General features: G+C 31.5%; 2 protein-coding genes and 1 long non-coding RNA gene across 3 annotated transcripts in view; 1 reads left to right on the top strand and 2 right to left on the bottom strand.

The window, feature by feature from the left end:
* Positions 1-6,737, bottom strand: part of LOC113521991 (adipokinetic hormone/corazonin-related peptide receptor variant I) — a 90,702-nt gene extending 83,965 nt beyond the window's left edge. The window contains exon 1 of the mRNA XM_026907703.3: positions 6,507-6,737. The gene's annotated coding sequence lies outside the window, so the exon portion shown is untranslated. The remainder of the gene's footprint in view (positions 1-6,506) is intronic.
* A 6,745-nt stretch (positions 6,738-13,482) lies between these two features.
* On the bottom strand, positions 13,483-16,954 carry LOC113521664 (protein AATF). The gene is made up of 2 exons (XM_026907274.3): positions 16,036-16,954; positions 13,483-14,387 (listed from the first exon to the last, which is right to left on the bottom strand). The coding sequence occupies exons 1-2, from the start codon at positions 16,872-16,874 to the stop codon at positions 13,499-13,501; spliced, it is 1,728 nt and encodes a 575-aa protein (XP_026763075.2). The 5' UTR covers positions 16,875-16,954; the 3' UTR covers positions 13,483-13,498.
* Positions 14,518-16,128, top strand: LOC128201799 (uncharacterized). The gene is made up of 3 exons (XR_008253431.1): positions 14,518-14,698; positions 15,125-15,508; positions 15,839-16,128. It is a non-coding gene; the product is annotated as an uncharacterized LOC128201799 (long non-coding RNA).
* Positions 16,955-18,490: the final 1,536 nt, after the last annotated feature.

Genomic DNA, 18,490 nt, shown 5'->3' with positions numbered 1-18,490 from the left:
ACAGTGTAATCTATGATATTCATACTCCATGGTTCTGTTTATGTTACATAAGCGATTATCACTTTCCATATTATTTTATTTGCTATTTATTTATTTTTATTTTTAGTTTTGTTGCCATTCCTGCTTTATTTTCATATTTCACCACAATGTTCGATCCCACGGCACAAGCATTGACTCTATGCAACATTTTTGACAATGTTAGTACATCTTTTGAAATATGCCACACACAGTGATTGTTTTTACTGGTTCGCGTAATCCTTCCGGTTGGTTATTAGTTACTCGATCTAAGAGTATGTAACCAGCGCATTCAAAATTATTTATAAATTCAAATTTTCAAATTCAAAAATCATTTATTCATGTAGGACATTTTAGCCGCTTATGAACGTCAAATTTTTACATTATAATTTTATTTTTTTCCCTACCGTCCAGTTCGGTATATAGATCCAACTGAGAAGAACTGGCAAGAAACTCAATTGAATTACTTTTTTTTTAAAAGCCAGTTTATTTACAATGTATATTTATATAGGTGTCTATGTCTAACATTAAATGAAAATTCAGTGCATGAACAACTATTGCCATGCACACTCGTCATTCAAGTAATCGTTTAGTGAGTAATAGGCTTTGCTCAGTAAATATGATTTAACAGATGTTTTGAATTTATTTAAGGGTAATTCCAACATATCTTTTGGTATCTTATTGTAAATTAAGAAAAACTCATAGATAATATAATCATACATTTTATATTTCAGAACTACGGCTATTTTGTCTTAACAAAACAAATTTAATGTTTAACATAAAGGATGATAGAGGATTTTAACTAGTACAACTTCAGCGAACTTTAGAGAAATTGAGTTATATATAAATATATTAGGGCGGTCTAATTTCCGACATTAAATGCTGTCTTTATTTTTAGGCTAGGCTCTACTTTGAGGAATATTTATTACACACTTTTACAAAACTCTACCACAAAATGTTTAGTTTACTATCAATACAAAGTACATACTGTGAGAGTTCCTAATTATTTTAGCCATTTCTTGTCAACTGCTGAAATAGATCTCCTACAGGATTAACGACTAGATTAAGAACTAAAATAATTACTTCTATCGACTTTCTATAATACTTTTTACGTCGTCCCTATATCCAATAGTATTACACTGTATTTGTCTCGTTAAGTTCGCCGCTGGAACTGGTCCCTTTTCTCTGCTATCAGTTCATTAAACGTGGACAATCTACTGCCACTTCAACCTTTAGCTTTTTAATCTATTGATAGTAAATTTGGATTGATGTCATGTAAGTAAAATGACATGTAGATAAATATATACGTAACTACTTAATAAGTTGAATAAGGCAAGCTGTTTATCAGGTTATTACATACAAACTTATCTGTTGATTATATATCATGTCATTGATCATGTAAAAAAATTTGGTTAATACTTTCTCTCTTTATATATAATATCGTAGATGTAGGTGATTTTTAGTACAAAATATTATTTTATTTTCCTTTTTTTAGAACTTAGAATGGGAAACAAGCTGACAGCCCAATTGAAGGAAAGTGGTAACCGTCGCCTATAGACATGAGCAGTAGCATATACATAACAGAGTATATTGTTTTGCCCATGATACTCCCCATGCGTTGCCGTTCCTGAGGACTTAGATATCATTCTTCTATACCCTGTATATTCACTGCCATATCCCACTCTTCAAACCGAAACACAGCCATACAAACATAACTGTTTCACGGTAGAAACACGAATGGGACAGAGGTGCTCAAGCAAACGACTTTTGTATAAAGTCTCCCGCTGATAGATAAACTTATTTAGGTATAAATCTGGTATTTTATTTAGAAAAACCTCTGACAAGTACTTATCATGTTTTCTTCATGAAATTATACTGAATACTTAATTATAAAATATAAACATAAACAAATTTGTATCCATTATTCGTATAAGTATGTTATAATACGAATATATTTATTTTGAATAGTACATTTTCAGCAAAAAATCTACTTGACTTATGATATATCTTTTTATACTTACTTAAATCTTAGTCCTGGACAATTTTAACTTTTATGTAGGAATACGAAATCTTGGGTTTTTGGTACACCATTGATTGAAATACATATACCTAACCTACACTACTCCATGTCTCTCAAACTGTCGCTTAGGGCGTATTCCAATTACATAAGAGTAGGTATATAACGGAATGAATACTACCTAGAACGCAAATTGTTCAATCTCTTTTTTAAACCTCATTAAGCCTGTCGTTTCCATACACATGAATGTATAAATAGTAACAAATACAATTTTCAATTTCAAACCAATATCATTTGGTTGAGTGCTTCTAAGGAGCAAGTGAATAAATCTTTGTAACAATACGATATTATTATGTGTGGGACATGAACACATATTACGTATTTTGGATCTATAGTTTTGGGAATATTGAATTGGTATTAATTACGACATATACAAGCCGAACATATATATGTGTGTGAGTACTTACACGTATAAATCCAGATTATTATATAAAAGAGAAGAGCCCGGATCACCAAAGTATCCTTCTCAGGATTCAGACCTTCGTCAACCTATTATATACCTACCTGTTGTACTTACTAATGTTATTATGATAATATTATCTATATATGTATTATGAAAAGAGAAGTAAATTCTTTCATCTACATTAACAACGAGTAACATAGATTATATTTTATTCAATTTAAATAGAGATCTGTACGAAAATTACAATAAATTAATCCAAAGTATAAAAAATTTACTTTTACGGTTTATATCCTCCTTTCGGATTCTATCACGCAAAGAAAAACCAAGTATAGCTCTCTTCAAAGCTTGCTGAGTACTTTAAAGTTGTATGTATATTACTAAATGAAGATTTTCATTAAACAAGTTAAATGTTTACTTTAGGAATACATCGATTATAAACTCTAAATTCAAACTGCTTACTATGTTACTTGGTTATGTTTAAGCAGAACAGAACATACTTTTGAAAGTCGATATAAACCTAAATACCAATAGCAGTTCATCATAGTGGGACGTGATATTATTAAATGGATTTGAAAAGATTAATTAGGTATCTATCATATTTGCGGTTTACTTTACATTTACAGAATAATATTTGCATTAGTTATACCTCAAATTCTGTTTGTAATTTCCCATAAAATTGTGCTTATCTATTGGTAACACCTACACATATTTATTTTTATATATTAAAAACATTATAAAACCCTAAATATATCAGATTTTCACAATATAAATAAAAATCTAATTTATACTATAATTTAAGGCTTTGGTTCGCAAAAGAACATTTATTTATTGTTTATATTTGCAATTTAACTTTTTCTAGAAAAATAAAAAACTAAATATTCGAATTTACCAAGTGTCTTCTTTATTCACAAATAAAAGGCCTTCCTATTTATACACGTTCGAAATAATCATCTTTAAAATCAGTTCAGAGATAGTAAAGATATCGCATAACAAACACACAATACAAAAAATACAAGTAAATTAAGAACTTAACAGTAATCACTTAAATGACTCCTAGACAGGTAACTTAGATTTACAATTTTCCATTGTGTATAAAATATCCAGTATTACAATTGTATTACTTAAGTAAACCTAAACCCTTTAAATATTCCTCCTGTGAAATTGATAATTGTCGAATTAGAACATTTCTGGACGAAGTTATCGAAGTTAATATTTACGACTGTTTATTTCTCTTATTCTAATACCTACCAATCTCCTGCTTTTTGATATTAATCGTAGAGAAGTACTCGGAAATCGCTACGGACTTTGATGTTTAAACAAAGACTCTTTGTTCACATAAATATAAACATCTGGAAGTAAATAATAAAATTTCAAATTCGAGTGATCACAAGAATCATGATAAAGCGATGAAAACTCGGAACGATCGATTGCGGTCAGTGAATTGATTCTAAAGTTAAATTGCAACAAAATCAAATTAATGTTTGGATGTTTTATAAAATGATAATGATTTATTTCGTGCTTGTGAGGGCAGTCAACTGGTAGGCGACAGAAACCTTTATATACTATAAAAATAACCAAAAACTCATAATACCAGCGGTTTATTTATACTCGTATAAATTTTTGAATCTGTAATAGTTAATTATGGAGGATCGACCGGCGCAACGGCGGGCGTATTATTTTGTGTAATTAGGTTTTGGGTTAGATTTTCAGTCGGGCCAGTTTTATAAACGAAATTTACTAAATTAGCTCGGGTCTAGGTATTCTGGGTCGTTCAGTTGTTCTCCCAGGTGTTCGTTATATAGTTTCCTATTATTGTATAAAGTATTTCGTAACGTAGTTCGTAATTGTATAACGTGTAATTGTGTAACACTTGTTATTGATTTATTTGTCTACTAGCCGTTTCCCGCGGCTTTACTCGCTTCTATGTAGTTCCCGTATATCATTCCCATTGGAACTGTTCATTAATCCAGTCTTATATTGTATTATATACTTAAATGATAATTACGTATCCAATACCTTCATAAAGTTTCATTTAATTCAACCGATCGGTTATTTTATAGCATTTTATATGTGATTCTTTAGATTGATATAACTTTTTTATTTATGAACCGACTGAAATAAAATAAACAGTAATGAAAACCGCATTCAAATCGGTTAAACCGTTTCTGAGATTAACGTGCACAAATGTAGAGACAAACAGATTGTAGGTAGTATATTCATTTATTTTAACATCCATTGTATAAGTAGGTAGGTATTATATTTATTTATAGTATATGTATTTATGTAATATTTTATTATGTACCTTAATATTTTATTTAACTGTATATTTGTTTATGTACACTAAATATTAATAGTTGTAGCACTTCAGCTGCCCGCTAACAACATGCTTTCTAACTGCATTGGGTTGACTGGAAGAGATCTCTGTCAGAGATAAGTCCACCCTTGCTCACAATATTTATAAATGCATTAACAATGTAATTTACAAGTGCAATAAAGAATATATATTATAAAATTCTAAAAATCATTATTTTGGGCATTCATAAAGCCCCTATATATATCTTCTATGTACAGACAGCGACTAGTTATGATTTTATTATATGTATTGATTTCTTAACAACAACCAAAACCTACTTATCTACAACCGGTACAAATCTTTTTAATCTCAAATTTGTCTTCATGTAAAATGATACCTAACTCCATAAGGTACCATTTAATTTAAAAATACTCAATATATTTCGTTGAGGTTTTGCGTTACATGTGCACCTAATATTTCAGAATACATCCTTAGACATGATTTATGAGAGGCCACTGGATGTCAAGAGCGAGCGACCGCGCCTTTAAGTATTTGGTTTATTGATATTATTACAAAAAAAATCCGTACTCTTCCACAATTTGTTACAAAATACTGAAGGCAAATGATGGAGAATACAAAGGGTTTTTGCAAAAATATCAGTGTGTATTTAAAACTCACAATCACAAAAACCTATTATTTAATATTTTTTGCATACTATTTATATAATCTTTAGTGCCTTTTCTAATATACTTGTGTATATTATTGGCAATAGGATAATAAATCATGTCTCGCTTATTATTTCCCCTTATAATCCTCTTATAATTATGTTTATAAGCAACTATATATACACGTTGACCCTTATTACGGCATTAGTTATTCTTAGGTTCTTAAGTTCTTATTCTTGTGCAATATATTATTATGAGCGCGTTGATTTATTTAAAACTAAGACACCTATATGCATATACATATATATAAGAATATGGACTTATCTTTATTATCGTATATTTTTGTCATAAACGCAGTAGCTTCTATAAAGATGACCCTTAAACTGAGCAGAAGAGTCAAGGCAACCTTTAACCCAATAATATTGATAACTTAGTTATTTATCAGTTTTTCGATTTAACTAGGTTCGCGGAATGACTACACAAACAACAAATAAGGAATTATTTTATGCGTGCAATTGAAATGTCGCAGAACAATACTTACAAAAATTTCCTTTTTCAAACAGATAAATTCTGCTATATTTCATTATTTTTACTATTAATAATTTAATAGCAATATATAGAAATAAGTACTAAAATAAATATTCAATGTTTTTGTAACCAAAATAATTAGTATTTTTTAATTCTCTTAATATAAATTGTATTTTATATAGTCCTTAAGTTTTTCTAGTCTTTAGTTCCTTTAGTCTATTTAAGTTACTTTTTTTTAAATCCCTGAACATTTTCCCTGAATATTACATATCTAAACAATCAACAACCGAGAAATCTCTTTGTGTCGTACTTTGATCTTTTCCGCACGTATTTTCTAATTGTCTTGTCTATGTGAGAAAAAATAGAAAATAATTCATGATATTCATTTTAAAAGATTTAAAAAAAAATCTAAGTTATTCTCAGTCTAATTTACTTCATATAAGACCAATATTTAATCCGTTTAATCGAAAACTGGGCGTTAATTAAATAAGTTAATATACAAACAATAAGTTAATAAGTACTTACCATAAAGTTTTCGCATCCATAATCTTTCGTCACACAACACTATCGACTCACATATTAATTGCACATCACTTTGTTAACTGTCAGTAACTTGGTAATTAGACACTCGCGGTTATCAACTTGATAGTATGCTCACTAACAGTTCAATATGGCTACGTTTGTGTAGTCCGCGCGCGCTCTTGCAACTGGCCGCGCTACGCGTCGTGCCGCCCGCCCGCCCAGATGTTATCTGAGATCACAATTTTGCTCCATATATTAAACTGAAAGCGATTTGCGGAGACAAACAATAATTTGTCATCATAAATAAAAGACTTTAATTTCATTGAATTGACAACCTCCTCATGTTTGAAGTCTTGATGAATATATGTTACGCGATATCTACTATAAAAATATTGTAATATATTGGTTTTAATCCATACTAATTAAGATATAAAATGAAGTCGTTTTATAAGAATAATCTTGAAATATTATAGCATTGCATATTTATAGAACATTTTTTTTTATAAAAATATCTTTTTTTAATTGTTTACCGACCTTTTTCGAGATAGACAAAGAGTTTACACATTTCTTGCTTCATTTACTTTCTTAACTCTTAATTTTTAACGTGTATACGGGTTACCTAGTATATAAAATAATTCTATTGTTGCATTTATATATTTATTACAAATTAGGTAAAATACAGATTGAAATAAAATCAAATCTCTTAAGAACTAATGACAGTAAATACTTCCATCTATCTTTTTAAGATATGGAATAATAATAACAATCATTTATCGGATCTGCTTATCGTTTACACTACAGCTTCTACATCCCCGGGGTATCCGATCGCCGTCAATTGTATTACTTGGCAAAGAGTCCCGTAAACACGCTATTTAACGATGCCAGCTTGAAATTTACTATTCTACATGACACTTGATAGAATCTGCCTCCAGCGTTAACTACTAGGATTCTTTTTAGATATTCCATTTTCAAAATCTACCACAGAAGAAACTAATCAACTGCTGTCTCTAATTTGTTTCTTTATCTGTGTTAATCATCGGAAAGAAAAAAAAAGAAGCCAATTGTGGCTGTTCAATACGAACAAAAATATAGTAATTCAAACTATTTTATAATTTTAAAATACTTTTTTTTTCTTTTGTTTTATAGAATGTTTCTTTTGTTCTTCTCTATCACTTCGTCAATATACATGCACGTCTATACACGGCATTTTTATTATTATTTTATTCTTCTGGTATAAATTCCTGCATAATTAAACTATAATAAAACCAGCAATCAGCAAGGAACTGAACAGTAGCGACGAAATATTAGTAAGAATAAGCTATGTGATAATTTATCAAATATTATGTTTATGTGATCCAACGCGTCATACAACAAAAGTACATTTCTTCATATTGTGTTATAGGATCTAAGGTTATAGAATATCTATATAATTTTACTTAAATATCAAAAACGTTCCGATCGTTGTGAGAACGATTCTTATGTGTATGTATATAATTAGAAAAATGTAGCTACGAATCTTTATCAATTGTCTAATCTAAGTACTCATAGTACAAGTTTTATTTAGTTTAGGATTAATTGGCGTTGTTTTCCATTTATTATTATTATTTAATATTATACGCAGACTTTTTAAATAACTTTAAAAACCTATTTACGTACAAAATATTCGAATTTTTGGCACCAGTAAGTTTGACTGTGTTTATATACTTATGTCAACAAGTTAAATCTTAAATCTTTTTTATTTTGGAATATAGGTTAATGGGTTATGAGTTTGGAATATAGTTTTATACGAGTATTATCTATGATATAGATACCACAATAGGTACCAGATGTCCGAAGTTGTGAAAGCTTTGAATGCATGTAACATAATATCAAAGGCCGTTCGACTAAAGGGTTTGAATATAGACACGTTAATATGAGATACGAACTCTGTTTTATTTATCTTTTGTTGTAATTTATATTTTATATAATTAAACGGATCTAATTTCTAATAAATTATGTTAGCCTATACAATATTTATCATGGTTTGGAGTGTAACATATAATATTCAAATATTTATAGTAATAAAAATGCAATATTTAAAAATAAATGTTAATTTTTTTTATGTTTAGATCTTTAATTGCATGCGTTACTATTCCTAAGGAATAACGTCTTATCTTCTTGTATCAAAGATTGCACACGAAGATAACTCTTTGCACTACTCAGTTTGGTTTAAAAAAAAACGCACAAAACTAGACCGACCGTACTCGCGTACGAATAATTTACCTGAACTGTACCATTAGAAAGAAAGAAAAAAAATGTTCATTGCTAACAACAAAAGAAAATATTTTTATTAACAACTACATTGTGGAATGGCCTTTCTTTTGACGTGATCCCTTCAGTCCTTCAAACGTAGCGTGAAAAAGCACTCAGTGATACGGCTTATTGCGGTCTCCACCGTTGAGAGTAAAACAATCTCTTTCCGGTGGAACGCATTAACAGACCGTATTGTTGCTGTATGCAGTCAAGATTACTCAAGATATTGTGATTATATATTATGATATTATAAAAAATAAAACCTTAAGTTTATGATGATTATACTTAAGGATTTATTTTTATATATAAGTACATTCAACATGCCGTGAGTAACGTTGATTTCTACTGTTTTGTACAAAGTCCAACAGACGTGCCCCGGGGACGCCCTATCACATTATGTTTTAATTAGGAAGATAAACTAATATAATTATTATTAGAATTAGTTACATCTAATGACAATTAACGAAAAGAAACCGGTCATGTACTTGAACAAATAATGTACTTGTAAATGTAGTTAGGCATTTTTTTTGATATTACCACAATTTTTTAAATGCCGCATAATCACACCAATTGCCTGTTTCTCGAATTAGGAGATGTTGTGTTATAACATAACTGACAACAAACATTGGGAGTACAACTTACAACACTCAGACATGTAACAATTCCGAAATGTTCATTTTCTAAATTGACCCAACCGACATTTACATAAAGCAACATGTTTATTACAGCGCCACAGAGATCATCAAAATTATATTAGACCTTAAAAATATTATACATTATTTACCTACTTTCTTCATGTTTCTGCACTTTCAATAAATATGACTTATCCTGTTTACTCTGGCTACAAGTTTATAAAAAACAAAAATATTTTTATATAAGGAAGTGATAAATACGACTTATGAGAGTTTCATCGTAAAATTTTTATTACCTAACTTCTACTGATAGACCATAACTAACATTTTTTTTTATTTAAATCATAACTTATCAAGTATATCCTCGGTTTCGTGTGTGTGACCAGGATGTGCTTATTGACCGGGATAAAAATTCTACGTTCTTCTCCACCCACAATAGTATATGTATTTTTTAAGGCGCTACGAGAGATACCAAACATGGTCACTTTCACATTTAGAATATTAATAACAATATAAAATTAAAGGAGGATGAGGAAATGCAGGCGTGTTGCTGACCTTTATAATAATTTCATGATGTTTATTAAAGTCGGCCCGGCCTCGCACGGGTAGATAGAATTTTAAAAATAATATACATTTTCTATATTCCTCACTGACAATATAGCTTTCTATGGGTAAAAGTGTTTTTAAAATCATTTGAGTATTTTTTAATTTATCTATTACCAATAATAAATCAAATTTTTCCTCTTTATAATATTAGTATCATCATCATCTTCATTTTAGCCATTATTCGTTCACTGCTGGACATAAGCCTCCCTCATAGACTGCCATACAGAACGGTCCTGAGCCACCTGCATCCACTGACTCCCTGCAATGCATTTCAGGTCGTCACTCCATGTAGTAGGGGGGTTCTCCTAAACTGCGTTTGCCCGTACGCGGTTGCCACTCAAGAACCTTGCTTCCCCATCGGTTATCGGGTCTTCGAGCTACATGACTATGTGAATGTGATAATATTAGTATAGATTATGAATTTCTTGAAGATGGCATTTGACTGAATTAAGTAAGTACAATTTATTTGTAACCTGTCTGGTAAATAATAATTACATATTATTACATTATACATGCCGGTAATTATAGTTTTTTTTTTTACATATTAAACAGTATACAAATATATTCATAACCAAAACATAAATTTCGAGGTCTTCAGGTCCAAGTCCAAAATCTTCAGATAAAAGGTATAGCACTATCTCAGTTTGCCTGTTTAATTGCATATCAGAAACATTTCAGCATGATTACAAATTTACATGTGTGGGCGAAGACCCGATACACATGTTACATGACCTCGATAGACAAAATACATAGCAAACAGCCAATTAATTTCAGAAAATAAAACCTACACCACTTATTAATACAGTCTGTGTGGAATGACAAAAATGAAGTGTCACATTTACTGGTATGGCTAGATATTGCTGAATAGTCTTGTTTATTTGCTACTGGAGATAACCTAAACCACTTGGATGGCCAGGTCATTGAAACAGATAACAGGTTGCGGATATAGTGTGGAAAGTTATAGCTCGGAGAATGACTTATAACACAAAGCAATAAAGCACCTGTTAGAAACGATAATCACAAGTGGATTCAACTACGACGTGCTTTGTATTTCACACAACCTAAGTTTTTTGTAATGGATGATAATGGAATGGTGGCCCCGCCTGCGCTAACGGTATACGCTGGTAGGGCACCAGTGAAGGATAATAGGTAAGAATGAAGAGGCAGGTCATCGTGATAAATACACCTAGAATTCAGCACGATATTTCCAGGGTGGGACCGCGTGGTCGTCCTGACAGGGTATATTGCTAGCAATGGTACTAGTAGTCTTCATTACTAACAATTAATTCCCCCCCCCCCCTCCCCCAACCTAACTAGGACATATTCTCATATAGCATTATGAGCTCCTTTATTAAAATCGGTACATTAAGTACCTACTTACCTTAGTAATACTCCGGGGGAGGACGGAGATAGATAATGAATTGCCACTTTTTATCAGTTGGACTGTTTTTTGTTTGTTGCAGAAATAAAAACTTGTTATTGTCGTGAAGCGATGTTCAACGTACCAATATAATGGAGATATCCATTACAATTGCTGAAACAAGAGACATCACACCTTAGACCTTAGAAGCGATAATGCACGAAGGATACCTTAGGTATCATAATGTATTAAGATATCGATGATGCTGTTCATATCAATAAGCGACAGTAGGTAGGTAAATAATACCTATTTACTCATACAGTTCACTGTCTGTGGCATGCGATCTTACAACGACCACGTGACTGGCACGATCTTTACATAACCGCTGAGATCCCGGAAGTTCTTTATTTAACAGTTATCACAAAATTCATAATTTCCAAGTACCTACTGAGTATTTTAAATGCGTTAAAAAGGCATATTATTCATTGGCGTATTGAAGATTATTTTCCAAGGGAGCACTGACCCCTTAAAAAAGCGTATATGAACTCGCAAACATGTTTTTGCGCATTGCTGAAAACATTGCTCCCGATCCTGCGGTCGGCACGGCCCACAAAATCCTTATCATATCAGCCGTTAACTGTCTACTGACGAACATAAGCCTGCTTCTTAAGGGACTTTACCCGTATTTGGTTGGTAGTAGCAAGACGATTGGCAACCGCAGTTAAGCGGGGAGAAAAGGTTGTTAGTAATGCGTACTACCACTCCCATTGCTAACAATATACCCTCTCAGGTCGACTTCCACGTGGTCCACCCTGGAAACCACCGTGCTGAATTCCAGGTGCATCTATAACGATGGGCTAACTGACCTGCCTTTTCATTTTCACCTGTCATCCCTTACTGGAGTCCCGTCAGTGTATACTGTTACCGCGGGCTAGATTGCCATTCCATTATTATCCATTAAAAAACCGCAATTAGACTTTGATAATGTTTTAAAAGGGATGCTGCTGACCATCCCTCGACCGTTAAATTCTTAGTCGCCTAAACGACATTCACGGGAAAGTAGAGATGACCCATTCTATGCTGAAACCACAAGGCTCGGGCCCCACCACCAAATCCTTATCCATCCCTTAAATACGCCTGTGTTACTATTATTAATGTAAATAATAACAATTTTAGTAAGCGTCTTTAGCAAAATTGTTATTTTTCTTTAGGGGAGATTAAATTAATACAGTTATACTCGTAATTGGTATGATGCTCATACCTGTAACCTCATACAGTACATTGGGAGGTATCAAGTGTTATATTAACCAGTTTACTAGAGGAAGACTTTGTACAAAAGTCGATTGCTTGGGTACCTCTATTCCATTAGTATTTCAACCGTAAAGCAGTTGTTTGCATGGCTGTTTCGGTTTGAAGGGTGGGATATGGTGTGAATTTACTGGGTACGGAGGAATAACATCTGAGTCCTCAGGAATGGCAACGCATGGGGGGTATCATGGGCGAAACAGTATACTCTGTTATGTCCATGGTACTGCTCATGTCTATAAGCGACGGTTACCACTTTCTATCAGGTGGGCCGTCAGCTTGTTTACCATTCTAAGTTGTATAAAAAAAATAAACAGATCTAAGTGCAATGTGTATGAACTGATCGACGTCTCTCGGATAATTTCATTTTTTGACGGTGTTTTTCATCATGGGAGAGGTAATCGGATTTTTTTTATTTTATGTATCTAGAAGAGTGGCACTAAGACCAATTTATTTGTCACTAAGAGTGGCAAATAAACTGACGACTCAGCTAATGAAAAATGGTAACCGTCGTCTATAGACATAAACAGCGCCATGCACATGACTTGGTACTCTTTATATATTGCTAATCCTAACGACTGAGGTACTATTGGTATGGCTCGTAAATTTATTTCATTTAATAATACATTTCAAGATGCATGGACTTGTTTTGACTGTGACATTATGACTTCCATAACACAGAATTTATATGATCGTGAGGCATTTATTTATTTTTTACAACATTTAATACATATTATTGAACTAATCATAATTATCAGTAATATTTTACAAAAATAGAAAACAATAATAATAAAATAATTTTATTTTAAAGTAGCTTTATCTAGATCAAGATTAACATTTGCATTATTATTTTCGAACATTTTACCGAACAATGAATTGTATAGTTCATTAGTGCTCTCATCAGTCCATGTATTACATTTTTCTGGAGCCATATAATTTACTAATTGATTGTGAACTACATATTTAATCTTCCTGCCTTTAGTGGCCTTAGTGTCCACTTTCCTTTTCATTTTACTTCGCATTTGTTGTAATGCTATCCATTGTCTACTTAACTGTACGGGATCTGATATATCTGCAGATTTACATTCAATCAATTCTCTTAGCAACTGATGATAAAAATCACTGTCATCAAATATTTCAGGTATGTATTCATCAACATCCTTTCTACTTTTCACTACAGTGTTTTGTTCTACATTTTGTTGCATATTTTCTTCATCCGTAGACTTTTTATAGCCAATAATATCATATTCAGAACGTTTCAATTGTGTTCTCTTGATTAATTTTTCTCTATCTGATAAAATATATGATATTTGTTGTAAAATTGTATTTGTAGGTGCATTTTTTATATTGGCAGCTGTTGCTAGCCTTGTTTTGTCATTCCATTTCTGGATTGTTGTGTTCCTAAATGTTTTAAAAGATTTGTGAGATGTAGCAATGTCTTTTTCATAATCCTCCAATTTACGCTTCTTAGAAGTTGTGTTATTTTTCTTAAAAGAATTGGTGTCATTGACAACAGAATTATCTTCTACATCAGTATCTGAAGGGATTTCTTCATTATCAGTGTCACTTGGTATTTCTTCATCACTTTCCTGTTTATTTTCCACTTTGGGTTCATGTGACGGCTTGTTTGTTAATAAGTTTTTAGTCTCAGGAAACTTCTTAAATAACAAACTTTGTAAGGTCATAAATCTGCAATGGAGTAAAATATATCACATTATTACATGTACAATATACCAATACACATATATATATCATCATATTATCATCATCATATATAATCATATCAATTTTCAATTTTAGGGGTTTTGCCAGTAATCGTTATGCTTGGCAAGCAGGTTGACAACCGCTTTAGAGATCTTTTAAGACGGACACTGTCATCCATCCCTCACCCTCCCTTAGTCAACTCTTGCAACACCCACAGGAAAGAAAGGAGTGGCCTATTTTATACTGGAACATACATTGCAACATATACATATATGATTATTACATATAAAACTTAGGTAAGAAAAATAGAAGAAAATCTATAGAAGATTGTAATAAATTCTTGTTGATATACCAAACATCTTTGATAGGAAATACTTAATTTTGAGACTACCTGTCCCTGTAGTACCAGACACAAAGTCATTCCATAACAAAGGGCAAGCAACATATATATTTTTTTTTTATAACTTATTATATTTTATCTTGTAACGCATTTGGAAACTGTGATGAAATCTTTATAGCTAGCTAGAATTTGTTATAGCAAATTTGTATCACAGATTCCAAATTAAGCTAAATTGTACACAATTTAGTCTCAAAAGATGAGAATATTGTTACATCTCTTCCTAAAGAGTATATGAGCTAACCAACAGTCAACAGTTTCAAACTATACATTGGCTTTATTTTAGATGTTGTCTAGATAATTCATAAATTCTCGCTATTATCAGGTGCTTGTCATACAACAATCAGCTGTTAAAAAGAGAACATGTGAAAAAATTTGATCCAAATTTTATCCTTACATAAAATTATTATTGAAAAAAAAAGAGAAAGAAAAGAACAAAAAAGAAATGGGAAAAACATTTACTACAAAAATTACTACTACAAAAATACTACAAAAAATAGAAACTAATCAGTGAAAAAAACAAAGAAAAACTGAAGATATAATATAGAAAAAAAGAAACATTAACTCAAGCAGATAATAAGAGAATTACTCGTGTAGTAGGCTACTACACACCTACTACAAAAGTCCATGATATAGATATGGGTGCTTTAGCCATCATGGATTGGCTCATGAAATATACACAAACAGGGAAATATACAGGTACATATAGGTAGGTATATTTATTTACAATAAATGTATGATCATTAGAAATATCTGGCATCTTAGGCCAGGAAATTAAGTATATCAGGTACTAGAAGCCTCTCAGAACAATTTCAATTTTTCTTAACTAAATTTTATTAAACATTTTGAGAATGTTTATATACAGTTTGCTCTTTTGCCCATTTATTTTGATTTTATATTGTGTTAATTATTTCATAAAGTTAAATAACTTGAAATAGGTTTTCTTTTATTTTCTAAATACGTTAAGTGTCCAGTGCTAGGGAACCCCTACACATACTATATGGAATGAAAAAGGATAATAGGTTACATTTTATTCCAGAATAAACATATCGCAGTGGTCCATATGGAATTGTGGGAAAAAGCTATTTATGAAAATATTTTAAGAGCCTTTATATTTTATAGTGTTTGAGTGAACTACAATTTCACAGACTTCTGATTAAGAAGTCCAATTAAGGATTTAGAAAAAGCAAAAAATATGTTGGTTAACTATAAAATTAAAATAATCATAATACATACTTATCTAATACATGGGCTACATTCGTTTTAGTAGCATTTACATTATCAACAAAATCATTATTTGTTTTCAACTTTTCAAAAGTATCTGGCAAAGGCATTTGGTTCGCTGTACTAATACATCTCTGTAAATGAATTCTCATCTCTAGCAATCCTTCCCAAATTAAAAGCTGATTTCTTACACATGCACCTTTCTTTGCCTCTTCTGATACATTCTGCCTTTTTACATGTTCAAACTCCTCTTTAGGTGGCTCTTCCATTTGGCTAATATCATAACCTTCTTCATCACCACTATCGCCATCATCATCATCATCAGATGAACCTTGGGATGTGGATTTTTGAAACTTGGATATACTATAACCATCACTTTCATAATCATCATCTGAAGTATCTGTTCCAGAATGTGCACTAGCCTCGTTACTTTTCCTTCTTAATAATTTAATATTATTATCTGCGTCTGTATCATCAGAATCTGTACCCTTTTTCTCACTTTCAGAGTCTGTGAGTTGACCGTTCGTGGCTGTTAGTTGTTCATCAGATACATCGCTGTCTTCACTGTCAGAACTTCCAATAGATTGTTCGTGTTCTTTCCGCGATACAATTTTACCTTCATACTTTCTGCTGATTTCACTTAATAAATTCACGTTCCTTTTTCGAAAATCGCTGATTGCTGCCTCATCTTCACTATCTGAACTAAATTCACCTCGTGTAACAGTCCGTGGTTTAGTACCAAACACCTGGTCATCTTCAATATCAGCTCTAGGTTTCACTGTAAGGGCATCAGCTATTTTATCTGATAGTGTAGATTTTATTGATCTCTTTTGTTTAAACTTCATTTTCATTAAGTTCTATTTCTATTATAACCAAAAAACAACACACAACACATGCGATTCAGCATGTCACAACAAAGTGACAGTAACATTTTAATTTTTTTTTTTTTTTAGTACGTTTGTTCCGTTTGGAACAGGCTAAGGTCGGAGACCATGCTGCCTAGTCTTCAAAAAGATAATTTGTCTGGAATTTTATTTTTCTAATGTCGCTTCAATTATTGTCATAATCTTCAATATTTCATTTGTCAAATCCGGTAAGTACATTTTCATAAATATCTTTTCTTGAGTTTTCTTAAACCAGTGGATTTATCAAATTAAAAATAAATAATTATAAAAAATCATTGTCTTGCAATTCAATAAAAGTATTCTTATAGCTCCTTGAATGTTGTAGTAATATAAGTGAAAATAGCTTTGAAACAAGAAGGAAATTTTAAGAGAAGCGGGATTGAGTGCGGGATATTTTCGGGTTTTTTGAAGATAATCCTAAGTTCGTCAAACATAATGTGTCTTTGAATGACAAATTCAGAGCAATCAAAAAAAAGGTGATGTAGAGATTGGGCTGTATTTGAGTTACACCATGTGCATGATGGGGAAGCGATCATGCCCATTCGGTGCAGGTGTTCGTTGAAATGTCCGTGGCCGATTCGTAATCTACAAATATTGGTGTAAAATTTTCTGTTTGTGTCCTTTCCTTTGCAGAACCACGGTTTTCCAATACGCCAATTAATTTTGCGGTACCATTTGCCTTTAGTCTGTAATATTTGAGTCCAATGCTCCTCCCATTTAGTTGTAACGATTTTATGTATTCCAATACTACAATCTGAATAACAAAGGGGTAAATCTTGAACACGAGCAGCACTTGAATTAATAATTTTAGCCAAAGTGTCTACTTGTTCATTCCCAAACACTCCAATATGTGAAGGGGTCCAGATGAAGATAATATCTTTTCCATATATAGTACAGAGATGATAATATTTATTACGAATTTCTTGAATTAAGTAGTTTGATGATGAAATGAATGTGTTATTTTTTAATGCCATGAGAACACTCATACTATCTGTAATTATAATCCATTTCGAATATAGTACCTGTTTTTCTATGTATTCTAATGCTAAAAATATAGCTTTTGCTTCTGCTGTGTAAATACTAGCCAAAGTTGAAATTTTATAACCGTGACCAAATCTATTTGACAAATCGTAAAAAGCCACTGAAGTGCTAAGTGCATTTTTGGAACCATCTGTATATATCTGCCTGTAGTCAATAAATTCTGATAAAGTCTCATACATATCGTGCTTTTCTTTTATGTCTTTACGTATAACAATTTTGATCTTACAGAACTTACTCTCATAAAGGCCATTATAACAAGGAAGTATCTTACTACTATAGATGTTATATTCATCTCGTAAATTCAAATCATTGACAATAGTTTTATTCAAAAACATAGAAATGGGGCAATTTAATAATTTGAGTATGAGTGGGTTATTGGAAACTGAAAAAACTTTGAAGAGAAATTTGAGTTTTAGGTATTCGAAACGAAGAAGGATAGGAGGCAAATTACATTCTACTTGCATTGAGATAATTGGAGAAGTATACATAGCACCTAAAATAAGTCTTAAATTCATATTTTG

Source organism: Galleria mellonella, unplaced genomic scaffold (genome assembly GCF_026898425.1).
Source record: "Galleria mellonella isolate WM207_F2 unplaced genomic scaffold, CSIRO_AGI_GalMel_v1 utg63, whole genome shotgun sequence".
NCBI classification, from domain to species: Eukaryota; Metazoa; Arthropoda; class Insecta; order Lepidoptera; family Pyralidae; genus Galleria; species Galleria mellonella.
This window is presented reverse-complemented; position numbering and strand designations above follow the sequence as displayed.